The sequence below is a fragment of the Notechis scutatus genome, chromosome 1 (genome assembly GCF_049901735.1).
Source record: "Notechis scutatus isolate UNSWTSFEM ecotype Mainland chromosome 1, rNotScu1.2, whole genome shotgun sequence".
Lineage (NCBI taxonomy): Eukaryota > Metazoa > Chordata > Lepidosauria > Squamata > Elapidae > Notechis > Notechis scutatus.
In genome coordinates this window covers 193,923,732-193,942,164 of record NC_142009.1, presented here as the reverse complement: position 1 = coordinate 193,942,164, position 18,433 = coordinate 193,923,732, and the positions used below count along the sequence as shown (strand labels likewise).

The 18,433-nt window shown below is 34.9% G+C and overlaps 1 protein-coding gene across 21 annotated transcripts in view; it reads right to left on the bottom strand.

Moving 5' to 3' along the window:
* Positions 1–18,433, bottom strand: part of COBLL1 (cordon-bleu WH2 repeat protein like 1) — a 135,260-nt gene that overhangs the window by 24,098 nt on the left and 92,729 nt on the right. For all 21 annotated transcript variants that reach the window (XM_026674403.2, XM_026674404.2, XM_087949819.1 and 18 more), the window contains exons 3-7: positions 17,995–18,196; positions 16,663–16,891; positions 9,995–10,033; positions 7,501–7,598; positions 5,542–5,781 (exon numbers count right to left, since the gene is read on the bottom strand). In XM_026674403.2, the coding sequence (XP_026530188.2) occupies positions 5,542–5,781; positions 7,501–7,598; positions 9,995–10,033; positions 16,663–16,891; positions 17,995–18,196 (808 nt within the window). The remainder of the gene's footprint in view (positions 1–5,541; positions 5,782–7,500; positions 7,599–9,994; positions 10,034–16,662; positions 16,892–17,994; positions 18,197–18,433) is intronic.

Sequence of the window (18,433 nt, the reverse complement as noted above, 5' to 3'; positions counted from 1 at the left end):
CAAGAAGCAATAGGTGGAAACTAATCAAGGAGAGAAGCAACCCAGAACTAAGGAGGAATTTCCTAGCAGTTAGAACAATTAATCAGTGGAATGACTTGTCTCCAGAAGCTGTGAATGCTCCAACACTGGAAGTATTTAAGAAGATATTGGACAACCATTTGTCTGAAATGGTGTAGGGTTTCCTGCCTAAGCAGGGGGTTGGACTAGACAACCTCCAAGGTCCCTTCCAACTCTGTTATTCTATTTTATTCTAAATGCAAAAACTCTTTCAACATAATCAAGGTATAAATTCAGCAGCACTAATATCTCCATAAAAGATGTATGTATTTGGTCCTTCCTGAAACAATTGATCATTTCGGCGAACCCAAAACTAAGCATTAATTTGGAGTTATGAAAATATGGATATATTTTCCCCACGTATATAAATAAATAAATTCTAATAATACATTTAAGTGACTGTAATTTAATCCAAGTGATTTGTAGACACCAACATCTGTCTGGGATCATAAACCTTCACAGTCCAGACACAATGGTAAAGTTACTAGTGTTTGCTGTAAGAAAACGAAAAAATGGCAGCTTATATTTTATTCATCCTAGATTCTATTCTACCAAGCTATATTTAGCTGAGGGAAAAATCTACTTGCATGTTGCTCAGAAAAAAAAAGTAAACCTTTAAATGTTACAAGTGAGCTAAAGCTTTAAAATCTATCTGCCCGTGCAGACCTCGCTCATTATTTAACAGTGAAGTGGCAGCACTTAGCAGACCTTGGATGATCTTGAAAAAGCTTGTTTAGTACTCAGATGGGAAAGCACCAGGAAATCTCAGGGTTTGTAGGTTAGCCCAGAAAGTCAAAAAGCATTTTAGAAGCCAACAGGGGCAAATGACTTCTATACCGTTACCAAGGAAACAATACAGACATGCCTGTATCATCACCAGATGTTGACTTAAGGGAGACATCATCTTCAAATTTCTAATTAGTGACTTCCTAAGCTAAGAAGCAATGCTAAACGTTACAACTGAATAGTTAACTATATAACTAACACACACACACACTCTCACACAATTTCTTGTCTTCAGTGTCACACAATGATTTCATGTTGTTATGAGACCGAGAAGATGGGGTTCCAGCGAACTTCTTCATGAGTTAACAAAACCAAACAAAAATAATCTCATGCATTTAGAAAAGTAACACATCAACAAGCATCCCCTCTTGCAAGACGTACAGGCAATCCAAAATTACCTCTGGTTTGTCCTTTGTGATACTCGGAAAAAAGCTGTGTATAGTTCTCAAACCACCTGAAACTTTCAATATCGTAAAAGTAGCCTTTCAGGTGTACTGGGTTATAGCTCCCCAAATGTCTGCCAAAGTGTCTGGAAATTCTGGTGAGTGTAGTCCATCACACCTGAAGGGCTACGGCTGGAAAAGGCTGACACAGAGCAATTTTAGGTTGCACATCTCATTTTCTTCTCAAATAAGATGAAAAATTTCAAAGAAGATAATCAAATTCTTATATTTTCCATTCAAAACCAAGAAAGCAGACTATAATAAGTGAAACTTATTGTTTTTAGCTGGCTTTCCTTGCCTTTGTCTGATATTGCCACTTTAGCATAGATAAATGCTTTCCTTTATCAAAACAGAGCAGAATGTTCAGCTGGGACAAAGGTGCTTCAGTTTAGTCTAGTGCTAAGATAATATAACAAGTCACTTTGCCTTTTTGCCTGCAATTCTCCTTTTAAGTTACATCTCAGCAGTAGCTGTACAAGACAGAGCACAGCTTCAAAACCGTCTGAAAAACAGGAGACAAAGACACAGGGATCACATAATCAATCCACTGGATTTTATTAGTGCTCCCACTCTAATTAACAAGGAAGAACGCTGAACTTTCAGAAGTAAGAGAAGATATGATTTAGCTAGAGCAATATTGCAGATTAGCCCCTAGCATTGAAAGAGAACTTCTACATTTTACAAATAAATATAAGTTTAAAATGTAATGTGAGATGCAGGAACCAAGAAATGAAGCACCGCAGATTGCAAGTTTTAGGACAGGAGAACTTGGATGAATAGTAATGGACAGCTTTAAATCAGATGTTTCTATTTAATTTTCGATATGAAATCATGTCCTAGACAAGATTTACCATTGGATTTACAAAAGAGGGTTTTTAAAGCCTAGAAGAAATCTCTTGAGATGACAGAAAGAAAGTTTGAAAGACGATTCAATCCTATGCCAACAACTTGAGGAATTAAAGATAAGACCATCAGAAGTAAAAGAAAGGAATATAAAGTTGCTTGTTTGATCCAGGTTAAAATATGAAATATTTCTATACATTCTGTAAACCCTTGATGGGATTTAAACATTTTTTCCCTTTCTGATTTCAATTTGTATTATCATTTTATTATTATTAAACTCTTCAACAAATGTATTTTTAAAAAAGATATGAAATCCTATGAGGGAAGGGAATGGCCTAATACTCAAGAAGGTATATGTGTTCCACTATATCTCAATTAACAATAATCATATCTAACAACATTAGCGGATATTCACTTAGTATCAATGTTATAGAATGTACAATGTTACACTGAACATGAAATGGAGATAGGCATAGAAGAATGTTTTGGCAAATTATAAAGTGGTTTTAAATTAAACATCTAACAAAAATGTAATAGTACCAGTCAGTAATTAAAAAACTAAAGCTGGAATTACTTAGACAGGATAAGGTCAACAATATAGGAGATAAGTTAGTAAAGTTTTAGGAAGATAATTTTTTGATTATTGCAACATCTGCTGCAAGGAATATAAATACAAATACAAATATTGGACATCAATGGGTAAGCTACATTGGCATTAAATTAACTACATAATAGGAAATAGGAGACAGAAAAAGTGTAATCCAATAAGCTAGGCCAATTCCAGATGCACATTATGGAAGAGACCATGAATCACTGACATCATATATTTAGGAAAGTAGGTTAAAGTAGGGAGAGTAGCAAGATTTGATCTGCAAACATTCAGTCAGAATGTGAGATCAATCTATGGAAAGAACTCAGTGAGCACAAGAGAGCAGCTGAGGAGCTAAAGAAAGGGATAAGAGACATTGTGAAAACCAAGACAGAAAAACTATTGTAAGCATTTCACAGAATGAAATTTCCCAAGTGGCTTTCAGAACCAAATTATTATGATTTTATTTCCCACTATGATGGGAAATCATCATTCTGAAGGTGGCGTACCAGCACCCCATATCTGAAAGCCGCAGTTAAGTAGGAGAGACTTGACTTGAAGTCCCTCACAGGCTGCTAATAGTGTGGGCCAGTGGATGACTGCAGCTTCCAGTAGCTAGCAGTGATGTGAAGAGGGCTAGGAAGTTTGCGTACTTATGATGGAAAGCAGATTTGGGGGAATGAACAATTTATTGTGGAGAAATGTATAGAGAAACAACTGCAAAGTTTGAGAGAAGTATAAAGGATTTTGTAAATGATGGAAAGGAGATCACTGGAATTCAGAGTGCAGAAATATATGCATGAAAATGAAAGAGTGGGAACTCAAAGGACTACAAAACAGAAGAAAGGGGAGATGTGGACAAATTAACCAACTGGGATGGCAGAAACAGATATATAAAGACAATGAATGAAAAAAGGATGGCCTGTTGAGAGGATTTTGGATTAAGAGATGAGGTTGAAGATTTGACCCAATGTCTGGAGGCTGTGAGTGACTGGGTCAAGCAAAACAAACTGAGAATGCAAGATGGAGATGCTATGGGTACAAATAGTATCTACGAATGCTTCATCTATTGTTCTAGAGCTGGTGCATTTCCCAAGACACAGCTTTACCAGAATTTTGGCAAAGTACAAACTAGACTAAGACATCTGGAGAGGCATACATTTATGTCTTACACAGATGCTTACAGATTCTTAACTGACATAACCAGTTTACTCTGATATTATCTGAAGAATGCACTGATATGACCACTGCCTTTTCCCAAAGGAAGACTTTTTTTTAGTTAGTTACAGATTTCCAAACCTCTGTTAAACAGCGCACTCTTGTGGTTAAGGCTTTATAAAAAATAGAAATAACTGTATTTTAGGCAAACAAAAATACTATTCATTGATTGCACTTATGTTCCATTCATCTACTGGGCCTGGTTTTCCTTTTCTTCTTTCACTTTCTCTTCATCTGTATAGCATGCTCATATATTCTAGGATATTAGAAAAATGCCCTTTATTCTAGATTCAAAGTGTTGTCTCAGTACACATATTCCCATTTACGCTAATACACTTAGCTTTGATTTTTAATTGGAATTCACAACTGACAATTTATGTTTTACTAAGATATTACTAACGGCATTAATTTTCCCCTCAAACTATGCTGGAATAAATTCAGCATGTATGGGATTTATATAGATAGATTTGACCTGGCAGCCTCCTTTATAACTTCATTAAAATGCTTTATTATAGAAACAGGCAAGGTTATTAAGATAAAAACATTAGTTTTAAATATTCCATGTTCTGCCAATAAGTAAAATTTGATTTTCTTAAGGATTGGATATGTTTCTAATAATGCAATGGTTTGAATTGCTTGGGAAACCTTTTCCCAGTAATGTATTTAGCTATATTTTTCATAAAGGATGGGGAAGACAATCTGGAAAACACAAATTTTCAAATCTTTTTTTATTTTATACTTAAACTATACTTTTTCACATTTAATGAAAATAGAGAAAATATCTGTTTGACTGGGAAAGCTGAATTCAAATTGCAATTTGATATTGCTTCAAAATAAATTTTTAACAACCAATGAAACTAGCTAAACTTATGATTACTGAACTGTTTTGATCATATTAAGTTTTTCAGCATTTAATATTAATATTTAACTTCCATCTACAAATTAAAGGTTAATATCTAAAGCCACTGCTTTAGAAGTCTGATAATAAATGCTAGTTTGAGTGAAGAAGGATTCTATGAATAATGAATTCCTCCCTAAGCACAGTTATCAGATGTCCACATATTTCATTTGAAAGTATAAGAATATACACTTTGATTTGGAAGTTTTCTTCAAGGATTCTAACAGGAGAAAAGTTTTAGCATTTTCCTCTGTGTCTTATTACCATAAATGTAAAAAAACCTGAAACACAGGGTTACATTCCAAATTCATACAATATATTTCTTACGATCTATCCTGTCTACGTGTCTGATGTATTTATCATCATCATCATCATCATCATCATCATTTTAACCATTGTCTATCCACTGCAGGATAAAGGCCTCTTCTGCATGTTTCCAACCAATATGGTCCTGAGTTTTCTTTTGCTAATTAGGCACGCAACACTTGCTGATAGCGTTGATCCATTATGCTCAGTGTGAAATCTGAACATAAAGAAGCAATTTTGTGGCCATGGTTGATTTCAGAAGCATCCTCAAAATTTGGTTCTAGTTAACTCTCACAATTTAATTGGAAAGCATGATGGTGATTATTCTCATTAAACTATTCAGATGTTATTTTAAAATTATTCCCAGAGAAGAAATAAGGAGCAAAATGTTAATGACCAACCTTATCAGTTTCATCCACACTACTGGATTTCAGCATACAGATCTTAGGTTTGTTCTGGCTTTGAGCAAGATCCTGGGGCACACTTTGTGAAGCAGGCATGGGAGGCAAAGGTGCTCGGCGCTTTTTGGGCATTTCAGAGGGCAGAGTGTTTGACTCGTACTGTTTTGAAATTGAACTGGATCTCACAGCAAAGGCCGGCCTTGGCTTGTTCATGAGTGGTGTTGCAGGAGCACTGGCCGTCTTATTGAGGTTGGGGTGGAGATAGGGGAAAAAAATAATTTGATTAGATTTTCGACCATCTGACTTCTTTAATTATTCACATTTAGTATAAGGCCACATTCAAATGTAGCATAAACAGCCCAGAAGTTGTTTTCTTGCAAGAACTTCCCCAAGCAGCTCAATACCGAAACCATGAGGAGATGGACTGATACACTGATTGTTTATATTTCATCATCAACAAAAATAATGCCTTCACTATTCTGGGTTGGCCAAAACTGAACTGGGGCAAGGTGGGGCATTGCAATACCCCCCCTTTTCTCTATTCCTCTTCTCTATCCTCCCTATTCTACTTCTTTCAATGTCCCAGCATGGTATATCCTTCTACCTTACCTGTTCCAGATCTTCCTAGTACATTCTATCCTTCCATTCAGATTCTTTGCTGCCACCAATGTTGCAATGGAGCCTATCCCGTTGACTCATCAGTCCTACTGTATTTTCCTACCACCTTCCCCCAGCTGCCACTGCTGATGCTTATCTGCATATCCCATTAGCCACTCTCCCTTCCCAATGACTTTCTTCTTTCCCTCCTCCCTTAGGCCTCCATCAAAATTGCTATATAGTATTATGTATCCTAGCAGCCTGTCTCCCACTTCCAAGTATCTTCCAAGTATCTTACCCTTTCTATCTCCTATCCTCCTCTCATCTGTCACTATCCCTGGCTCCTTACACATGCCACTTCAACCAAAATAGGCCTACTTCAGACCATGCATGGATTATAAAACAGCCTCAATTCACTCCATCCTTGGACCAAAATGTGTGTTTTGATTTGAGCACCAACCCTTCCATGCAGGCACAGAACATTTTATTATCCCTGGTTCCCATCATGTTAACATGTAAGGATTTAGTCCCCTAATATCCTGAAAATCTAGATTCAGACATCTCATTAGTTAAGTTTATTGATATGAAAAATAGGATTAGGTTACAAAATCTTGAACACAGGAGATGTATGTTCTTTAACCTCTCTTTTACCAATTCAAGCATAAAAGCAGGCTCATTCTTGATGCCTTTTACCTTTTCACCCTGCCTTTGGTCTATGGTAGGGGTGTCAAACTCAAGGCCCACAGGCTGGATCTGGCCCACAGGGTACTTAGATCTGGCCCATTAGGCCATCCTAGGAATTTCTTACACACACAACATCCATGCATGCATCTTCACAATACCAGTCCCAGTTATTCCTTATTACCCAAATATTGCAACCTAAGGAAACTATTCCACCCCCTTACACTGAGGAGGAAAAGTAAGACAGAACCACATATGGTCTTACTCTGTAGGCAAGGGGGAGATGTGACTATATTAATATTTGCACAATGGGTAAAATCTCAGAAAACAGCTCAAAAATAGGGTCTTCAGAACTTGGATGGAATAGTTTCTTTAGGTTGCAATCTTTGGGTAAAAAGGAACAACTGGGACTGATATTGTGAAGATCCATGCACGAATGTTGTGTGTGTAAGAAATTCCTAGAAGCAAAGAAATAGGGATACTCCATGACTTTTGATCAGGAAAGATCAGGAAATATGGGCCTTTTGATCTGTGAGAGAAACTGAAAGAAGTTACGGGGCTAAAAAAATAACCACTCCAGTTAACTTTAGCAGGACAAACCATCCAGGCCAGCTCAAAATGACCTGCTCAAGCTTACCTTCTATCTTACCTTCTAACTATAAACACTTATATGTTTGTTACCTGTTGCCGTTTCTTTTTGCTCCGTTGAAAAATGCCAAAGAATCCTTTAGTTTCTTTCTCTTTCAAGTTATCTGAATTTTGTGCATTCTGAAAAGAGTCTTTAAAAAAAAGTATCGTGTCACAACTTCTAGCTTCTATTCATATTTTCTTCAATTTTCTCTTTTTCTCTTTTCTCTTTCTATTATATAATAGATCTTTGAAAATCAGTACAATGTTCAGTAATATCAATGGAAAACTATTTTGCATTATAGATAATAAATCTTGAATAGGACATTTAATCTGACACATTTTCTGCAGTTTTAGATTCAAACTATTTTATCTGTATCAAAGCAAGATGTGATCTGCATATCTTTTTCTGATTAATCTATAAAATAAAAACATCTTAAAACTCAAAATTGATTCTTTCTATGTATAATTCTCAAAGAATTGTCCTTAGTGAGAAATGAATGGGGTGATATGAATCCAAGCAACTGAATTAGTTTGCATTTAAAATAAATTCTTCAGAGCATAGGGTTTTTAAAAATTTTCTTCTAATAGCCTTCCTGTTAGGTGGTAGACATTTTCACTGAAAAACAGAAAAATGTGCAACTACCTGTTTATCTATTGTAACAATCTCATCAATTTTCATTAGTCTGAAAAGTAATTATTATACCTATATCATAATTCCTTCTAAAAGCTAACCAGCTTCTAAAGGCTGAATGCTGGATATTTTTTTATTAGTGGGAATTTTTTTTTTACAATAGGAGCAATTAAAAAAATTGAATAAGTCAATTCAGGCTCTTTGCAACAAATAGGCAACTGGTAATGAATAAATGATTTAGCACAGTAAAAAGCTCCAAATAAATGTATGTGAATCTCTGTGTGCTATATAAAGGATATTTCTATACTATGTAGATATATATCAACACAAAACTAAGTAAATAAAAAGACCAGAGTCTAAGCCCCCAAATTAAAGCAATAAATACTAATTATAACTGTATAACATTCTCTCTCCCCTTCCCTCCCTCCCTCCCTCTGTTCATTTCTATATATAAAAGAAAGCACATGATCGTTTGGAAATATGAGCAGAATGTCAAATAGCTACTAAATTAAAACCATACATAATTGTGAAAAATGTTATGAATGCAAGAATATAATTTGAGTGTTGGAGTTTGATTCAAATCACTGATCTAGAGGCTTATCATACAATTCTTGAAAACAGCTATGCATTTGTTCTGGAGAATCTATGGTCAAGCCTCATAAATTCAGGAGTACTAAACACTGATTAACCACTCGGACATAATTTTCTTCAACAAACATTTTAGCAACTCTACTAATTAAAATGGCAATACTTCCTTCATGTTTAGAGTTGTTACGTACATGAACTTGCTCAATCTTCCTGTAAAAGCTAGATCATTTCTGGGTAAAATATGAATCTCCACAAAAAGCAAGCAATTCCAGTCCCCATTTCTTTAAAACTCCCAACACTTGATTATCCTTAGCTGGAACCCTAGCCTTTTAATATTACATGATACAAAGGAGACTCCACTGTTATTAATATTTTAAAAAGCAAAAATATTACATCACATCTGTCCATGTCCTACTTAGGTTCTACTGAAGTATAAAATGGGAAAAAGTGGGGAAGTGGGGGGGGGGAGGGGAGTTGAAATAAAAATAACTTTCAGGGAATCATATTGAGGAAAGGCAGAGAAGTCTACTAAGATATTGACCCTTATACTCAAATAAATTAAACAACATAGTATTATACTAGTTTAGAAAATATACATAGATTTCAGATCTACTAATCAACAATTTTATTCCAAGTTTATAGATCCAATTTCTTTCATCAATACTATTTGAGGTTTATTTTTATTTGGCTATATTCCTAGAATTTGGATGGTATCAAAGCATCAAGCATCGTGCTCCATTTGCAACAATACTGATATGTGCTGTCTGTCAACATTTGAATTAGAATTTGTTTTTCCCACAAAGGAGATTTTTGAGAAAACAAATCATTAATCTTCAGAGCAGTAAATAAGTTTTCTAGATATTTATTTCCCCTTTCTCACTTTCATTTTTAATCATTATGATGACCATTGATTTTAAACAAATACATGCTATTTGTTACACTTTTTCAGTTATTAATTTGTGTGAGACTGGTCAAAATTTAATCTCTGAGTTTCTCCCAAAAAAATATGTACTTCCAATGATATAGTAGAAATATTTAAGAGTAGAAAGTCATGTATTTTTTTTTCTCCTCCAGTCCTTATGCAACTTCTCAGGTAACACCAAAGAAAGAACTGGACACAATTACTCTATTGTTGTTCAACAGTTATCTGATCATTGAAGAGTAATCCTAGATGTACTATACATAATCAATGTTATCAAATACAAATCAGTGTTATCCCATTTAGATAAATGTTAATTAGTATTGTGGATTCAAACATCATTGAACAAGAATAGTTGTGAATTTCAGTGTTTTATTATTTATATCTCTAAGATCAAGATGACTAACCTTGTAATGAAGACAAGCTGTATTCAGTAGTTGGCGTGGCTAGAGAGACAAAAAATGCAAATTTATTTGTATTTAAAATGCTTATTTACAAAGTTTCAACAGAACATCTGAAGGCTACATAGACAAGATGTTAAAAAAAACCTATTCGATCCCATCTAGAAAGAAAGGCCATATTATAAATTAGTGGACAATACAACTGGTGCACTATAAAATGTTCCAGAAGCATATATATGAAAGCCAACTGGGTGATTTTGGGCGAGTCACTCTCTCTCTCAGCCCAATCCACCTCACAGTATTGCTGTTGTGGGGAAACCAGGAGGAAGACGGCCTGTTGAAAATGTTCACCATCTAGAGAAATTTGTAAAAATAACAACAAGTAGAAATAAATGAATAAAGTATTGCTTAATCCACTCATGGAAGCCTTTGTAAACAAAAGAGTATTTTCTTAAGAGTCTCACACACCAAATTTCCTCCAATATATGCCTTAAAAATAACCAAGAGGAATAGATTGGGCTGATATTGTATGACTGGCCTAAAATTGTTGAGGTATTCCCTGTTAGGAGAATAAGTGCACTCAGGGAAACGTACTGAGAGTGGTGAGGAATAACACACAACCAGCATACAGATACACTGAATAGTAAAATGTAGGTTTTACTTCCAATAAACAGGTAAACAAAGTCCAACAAACAGTCCAAATCATACACGGTTAAAGCAGTTAGTATCAATCCAGGGATTGTCCAAAAACAAAGTCCAGTATCATAAACAAAGTTCAGTAAGCGGAGTTTGCTAACAGGTTGCAAGACTCACAGCAATCCAAGCAGAATGACAATCAGGCAAAAGCAAAAGGGAAAATGCAAGAAGAGAACAAACTAGGTTTCTGGCTCCATCTTATGGCCGTCGGAGGAACCTCAGCCAATCACAATTACAGCACTCTCTTAAATATACAACAGTATTAAATAATTATCCTGGTTTATATATTGCCAACCCAACTATCAGGTGACTATCATTCCTAACATTCTCCCCTTTCGGTAGGACAATATATAAAACCTTATAGTTTAAGTCCATATTCTTTACAGCAAACCTTATGTTTTACAGTGCCTTGGGCTTTCGTAAAATGATCAGCAATGTTATTCTCTGACATGCAATACTTCAGTGTAATCATTTTACTTTGAACACATTGCCTTACATTTAGATATCGTAGATCGGTGTGTTTTGATCTTATCTTTATGGAGAGATTGGAAGCCATCTGAATTGCGGATTGGTTGTCTTCATATACAACAATAGGTTCCTTTACATTACTTCCCATGTCTATCATTAGTTGTTCATAACATACTAATTCCGTACATAATAGAGACAAACATGAGAATTCAGCCTCCATTGTTGATAAGCTTAGATGTTTTTGTCGAATAGACCGCCATCCAATTAACACCTTTCCTAATAACACTACAGTACCTGACATTGATTTCCGTGTAGGTACGTCTGTAGCGAAACTTGCATCGGCATATGCAGTTAAACTTAGTTCATCCTTAGGCTCTTGAAAAGTTCTTTTCATGAAGTTCAAATGAGCAAACATATCTCCACCTTTCAGAAGACGTGCTCTAAACAGTTTATGTGTAAAAGGTATGTGTGCACCTACACTGTCACGAACATAAATCCTCTTCAAATTCTCCCAATACCTAGCAGCAGACTTTTCTCCACGAATATGAACTAGCTGCTGGTCATTCAGTGTTAGTCCAATTATACAAAGAGCTCGTTCGTTGTTCCGTTTAAAGTCAGCTAACTTTTTGGCATCGTCCTCATTATTTGGATCCCAAGCATTTGCATCCGGTGGATCCTGAACTGCAGCCCTATGCAGAAGTAGACTGCACTTCATAGACCAGGAAACATAGTTTGTTCCATCCAACCGGGTTATCAGTGATAGACTTGTTGACGGGTCTTGTTCCATCTTTACCAGGACAGTAACCCACAATTAAACAGTAAACAGCTGTCTGTATATGGTACTGTGTATTCACACTAATTCTCAGTTATCTGAGCCTGGTAGGTTCTGGGCCCATAACCAATGTTGAGGTATTCCCCATTAGGAGAATGAGTGCACTCAGGGAAATGTAGTGAGAGTGGTGAGGAATAACACACAACCAGCATACAGATACACTGAATAGTAAAATGTAGGTTTTACTTCCAGTAAATGAGTAAACAAAGTCCAACAAACAGTCCAAATCATACAAGGTTAAAGCAGTTAGTATCAATCCAGGGATAATCCAAAAACAAAGTCCAGTAAATGGAGTTTGCTAACAGGTTGCAAGACTCACAGCAATCCAAGCAGAACGACAATCAGGCAAAAGCAAAAGGGAAAATGCAAGAAGGTTTCTGGCTTCATCTTATGGCTGTTGGAGGAACCTCAGCCAATAACAATTACAGCTCTCTCTTAAATATACAACAGTATTAAATAACTATCCTGGTTTACATATTGCCAACCCAACTGTTAGGTGACTATCATTCCTAACAAAAATCATTTTATTTATTATTTATTTATTTATTTTGTCAATCATGAATTAGATAACATGTGTAAGTATAAACATGATTATGAATACATGAAATGGATACCGATAAAAAAGAACATTAGGATAGGGGCAGTAAGCACATTGGTGAGCTTATACATGCCCCTTACAGACTTCTTAGGAATGGGGTGAGGTCAATAGTAGCCCAGTCTAAGGTTAATGTTTTTGGGGTCTGAGGAAGAAAAACCACAGAGTCACCTAGTGTATTCCAGGCAATGACTATTCTATTGCTGAAGTCGTATTTTCTGCAATTGAGTTTGGTGCAGTTTACCTTGAGTTTGTATCTATTGTGTGCTCTTGTATTGATTCAGATTCTCAGTCATCCAAGTCATGATTGTCCCCAAAGTGCTTTCTCAAGAGGCAACTGGACTTTCTGGTTTTTCTTTGAAGACATTCTACTTCTCATCCAAGAAGTTTCTTCAGCTCTGACTGGATCGTGGGGAATGGAAGGATTTATATATCCAAAAATCCACAAACAGATATATATCACGGGACTTCCGGTTTGGGCTTCTTCGGCGACGGACTGAAATCTGCGATCATGCGCGATTTTGATCCATGCTTGCTGCCGGAGCACCCTGATCCTTTGGATTCGGGGCTGAAGAAGGTGGCGAAGAGGGGGGAGACTGCTAGCTGAGTAGAGGGGAGCCGCATCTCTCCTCCTCAGCTGGTCTAAACTCCCTTTCCCGAAGGCCATTGAAGCGGTGGTCAGAAATGGCCACCTCAAAGAAGAACCCAACCAGACAATAATGAGCAGGAGGAAGACAAAAGGGGATTGCAGGACAGACCGGGCTAATCAGAGACAACATCTAAGCAAAGTATCCTGGATTTAAAAGTATTAAGAGTGCTATTCCTAAAAGAAGATTTTTAAAGTGGCAAAGAAGAGAGAAAAGGAGGAGAAAAATCCTTTTTTCTATTTTCATATTGACAATTACAATCGGCTTTGATGTTAAAAAGAAGAAATCTAAGTAAGAAATTTGTGATAATTTACTTTGACACTAATAGGCAATCTTAAGCAGAAATTAAAGTGTCAAAAGGAAAATAAAGACTTCCTGAATACTCTAAAGCCCTTAAAAGGAGAAGAGTGGAGGAAAAAGGGTGGAACTTGGAAAGAATAATGGAGTGCCACCTGGAAATAAAAGGGATTAACAGTGAAACTTTGAAAAGAATTCCAAAGGATACATTGTAACTGAAACTTTATTAAAAGATAACAGAACCCTGGAAAGGAAAAGAAGAAACCGCTTTGGATTAATTGGTGATTTTTAAAATTTTGGGTGTTGGATCTTTAATTAAAGTCAATCGGGTGGCTGTTTAAAAGTGCTTAAAATAGTATCACTCCTTGAGGAATTAAAAATGGAAGTTAAAAAATAGAAAGAAGATGCACAAGAGAGAAGAGGATCTTTTGGCTTCGTATTTCAATTTTTAGAAATGGAGATTTTGAACTATGAAAAACAACACGAAGTGCTTGAAGAGCAAGAAGAAGGGCGGGACAAAGAAGAAGCCATTTTTCATGATCAAATAATGCAATGTGGGGTAAAATGGGGAAAATGAGTTAAAAGTTTAAGATTAAAGGGAACTAAAAAAAGAATAGTTTGAAAAAGAAGCACAACAGTAAGGAGCAGCAGAAAAGAGAATTACAGAAGGAAGAGTGAGAGAGAGGGGGACAAAAAAGGCAGTGAGAAAAAGGGGGAAAAGAGAAAGAGGAAAAAAAGTTATAAGGGACAAAAGCTGGAAATAAAGAAACAGTACAAGGATCAAAGGCATTAGCTTATTTAGAAGTCATAGAGATAATGGTTAAATCAAACTAAAAGTGAGAATTCTGCAAGAGTACAAAAGATAGTGTTGTTAGAGCAGAATATAGTAATGAGTTAGAAATGAAGTAGGTAATTAAATTACAAGATAAAACTGCATTGTTATGTAATGGTATGTTTATTAATAAGTTGAAATAAGAAGAAGGAATGGAAATATTTTAATTGTTTTTAAAAATTGATAAAATACAATTGAAAAGAAATGTGAAAAATTTACAGTGGAATCAATACCAGTTGTTAGGATGAATTTGAATAGAATAATTATTTTGCTTTAGATAGATAGATAGGTAGATAGGTAGATAGATAGATAGATAGATAGATAGATAGATAGATAGACAGACACGCATACACACACACAAATTTTTTTTTAGAATTTTCTGTGTATTCCCAAGGGAAAGTACCAAGCGGAATTCGGTTGATGAGAGTTATATGATATAAAATAGATATTAGAAATTGAATGTTATAATTCCATAATGTATAAATTAAATTTTAATGAGATTTTATATGACAATAATTATAAGATTCAAAGGTGCCACACTCTAATTGGCAATTATAGGGGGAATCTTGCTTTTCAAGGCCTGGAAGGGGAGGGAATTTTTTTTTTTTTTACCTCTTTCAGGAGGTAAAAAATGATGATGGAAGAGAATATGAAATTGTAAACAGGATAGACGAAAGTATAAGTATAATGAATAGAAAGATATAGAAATCTAGAAAGAGAAATGTAATTGAATTAGAAAGAAATGAGATAATTATAACAGAAGATTAAGGGAAGTAAGGGAAAAAATATTGAGAAATTGAAAAAATAGTGCTAAGATATGAATCTGAATATATAGGATGAATATGTATTTGAGATTGTGTCTGTATATGTGATAATCTGGAATCATTCTGTTCTCAAAAAAAGATGTTTTATTTGTTATGTTTTGTTAAAACCCAATAAAACTTTTATTTAAAAAAAGATATATATCACCACAAATGCTTCCATTCCCCACCATCCAGTCTGAGCTGAAGAAGTTTCTTGGATGAGAAGCAAAACATCTTCAAAGAAAAAACAGAAAATCGAATTGCCTCTTGAAAAAGCACCTTTGGGACATCCACTGAGTTTCTTTGGCTGAGGAGTTGAATCTGTTTCTCCTCAGCCAAATACTATAACTATTACACTATGTTAACCTAATGTTACGTAGCTTTTTCTCTGGTAATATTTCACTAATAACTAGAGCATACAAAACATTTGCTGGACCAATACTCGAATACAGCTCATCAATCTGGAACCCACATTACGTATCTGATATTAACACAGTTGAGAAAGTCCAGAAATATTTCACAAGAAGAGTTCTCCACTCCTCTACTTGTTGCAGAATACCTTATGCCACCAGACTCGAAATTCTAGGCCTAGAAAACCTAGAACTATGCCGCCTTCAGTCCTATCTAAGTATAGTATATAAAATTATACATTGCAATGTCCTACCTGTCAATGAATACTTCAGCTTCAACCATAACAACACAAGAGCAAACAATAGATACAAGTTCAAGGTTAATCGCACCAAACTTGATTGCAGGAAATACGAATTCAGCAACAGAGTGGTAAATGTCTGGAATACTCTACCTGACTCTGTGGTTTCTTCCCCAAATCCCAAAAACTTTAACCTTAGTCTTTCTACTATTGACCCCACCCCTTTCCTAAGAGGTCTGTAGGGGGCGTGTATAAGCGCACCAACGTGCCTACAGTCCCTGTCCTATTGTTTCTTTTATTTTTTATTTTTCTTATATGTATCCATGTATTCATAACTATGTTTTTACTTATACCTATTATCTTGTAAGCAATTGACAAAAATAAACAAACAAATAAATAAATAAATAAATAATGTTGAAACATTCCTACTTTATGGCTTATCTGACACCATTTACACTAGTTTCCCCTGTCTTTTATGGTCAGCAGTCTTAGGGAAGGGATTGCATCTGAAAGCTGAAAAGGGGGAAACAGAATGAACTTTGAACATGAAAGTTAATAAAAAGTGGTAATAGAAAAATTGTCTGAATTAGATTCCAGAATTAGCAAATGTGAACTATGAAATATTAGAAAGTTACTTTATCTAACATATTATGAAGATAATCTAGTAATATAAATGGAAAATGAACTTAATATATCATTTATACTATTTTGTTTACAAAAATCAATCATGAATTGTTTTTTATTTTAGATAATAATAAGAATGCAGAAATAGAATTATATCTCAAAAAAGTGTAATATATTTACATAATTTCTTTTAGCAAACAGTTCTGAAGACAGACAAACCATAACTCTTACCTCTGCTGACATCCATTGCATATAACTCTCTGAGTCCAAGGTCATTAAGGGATTTTGTCAGGTCAAGAATCTCTTGAGATTGATAGGTCTTTAGCAAAATAGTGTGTAAAGGATCAAAATCACATTTGCTGCTGATAATATGCACAATTTCTTGAAGCGGTGTATGAGGACTAACTCGGACAACTGTCTTCTGTGTCTTCTTATAATTCACCACAACTCTCACAGTTTGCTAAAACAATATAATTTTTTAAAAGAGTTCAACACACCGTGCACTATAGCTCTACAGAGTCCATTAATGCAAAACATGTTTGCAATACTTAACGTAAGAAAAATATCATAGAATAGTAATTCAGTCCCATATTTCTTCAACTCTTCTAAGAATATAAGAAAATTCCATTACACTTCCAAGTTCCCTATAAGATATGAAGCTAGGCCTCCCTCATTCACCCATACTATCCTAAAACTGATACGTTGTGGAATGAATTGGAGCAAGGTTATTTTTAGCTGTTAATATTCTTTCTCCTCAGGAAAAGAAGAAACAGTCATAAGTATGACATCAAGAGCAATTTGCTCTTATTAAAAGGGAAGGCCTGCCAGGATCAATTTTTAGGATATCATGGAGAAGTTGCAAACAAACAGAAGAAGCTTCCATCTTCTTTAGGTAAGAAGGATCCAAAATAAATTACTGCAGCCTGAACAGCTAAAATATAGATCAGCATTGGATCTTTCTATGTGTCAAATGATACTGTATGACTTTTAATTTTGTTAGGTGTCTTGGTGATCTGCTTGAGAAGTATAAACTTTACAAACAAATAAGTCATTACTAGTCAAAATATTTCTTAATTGCGTATTAAAATATTCCTGTATTCTAGTGAGATTTTACAACTGCATCTCAAAACTTTGCACAAGGATACATCACCTCACAAGATTAGAGCATTCTTATTTCAAATGTCATGAAATTTCAGTTCATCTGAATTTTAAAAAATCAACTTTGTGGAACCACAAATGCTGACTATATAGTATCACAAGTACTTTGGTATCTGTGAGCACCCTTTAGTTGACATATGGCTTAAAGCAGGATATTACTACTTTCTAAGTTTTATATATGTATTTGAGATATATATATATATCTATATGTGTATATGTATATACGTGTGTGTGTGTTTATGTATCTCAAAGTAAAACCCATGATAATTATAAGTCAGAGAAAATGTAATGAATAATTTTGATGCTACCTCCACAGTCTTCAGAAAAAAAAAATCACTTAAGAGTTAAATACATGAAAAATAAGTGAAGTAGAGGAATGATAATAAACTTTACTGACTCTCTCACCTCTGGGATGATAGGAATTGGCTTTTTCTTATCCATTTCTTTTGGCTTTAAAATCACTTGGTCAACTTCAAGCATTCCAATAGGTGTGTTAGGTTTGAATTTGATTGGTTTCTTCTCAGCTGACATCAGATCAATAATGTGGCTTGCAGGATTTAAATGGTATTGTGCACAAAGGTATACCAATAAGTCCATCATTGGTTTGCTAAAATAAAAAGTGATAGAATATTATATGGAAATATTCAATACATTACGTCCTTTATCTCAGGCAAGTTTATAGATCAGAATATAGATAGCAATTCAATCTTTATTTTTCCAGGAGCACAGTATATTCCTGCAGGGCTGAAATTATATTCAGCTAAGAACCCCTGCATAATTATTCTTTGGGGCTCAGTTCTTTTTACTCCTCTGGGTAGGGCATCCAAATTCATAAGAGCACATT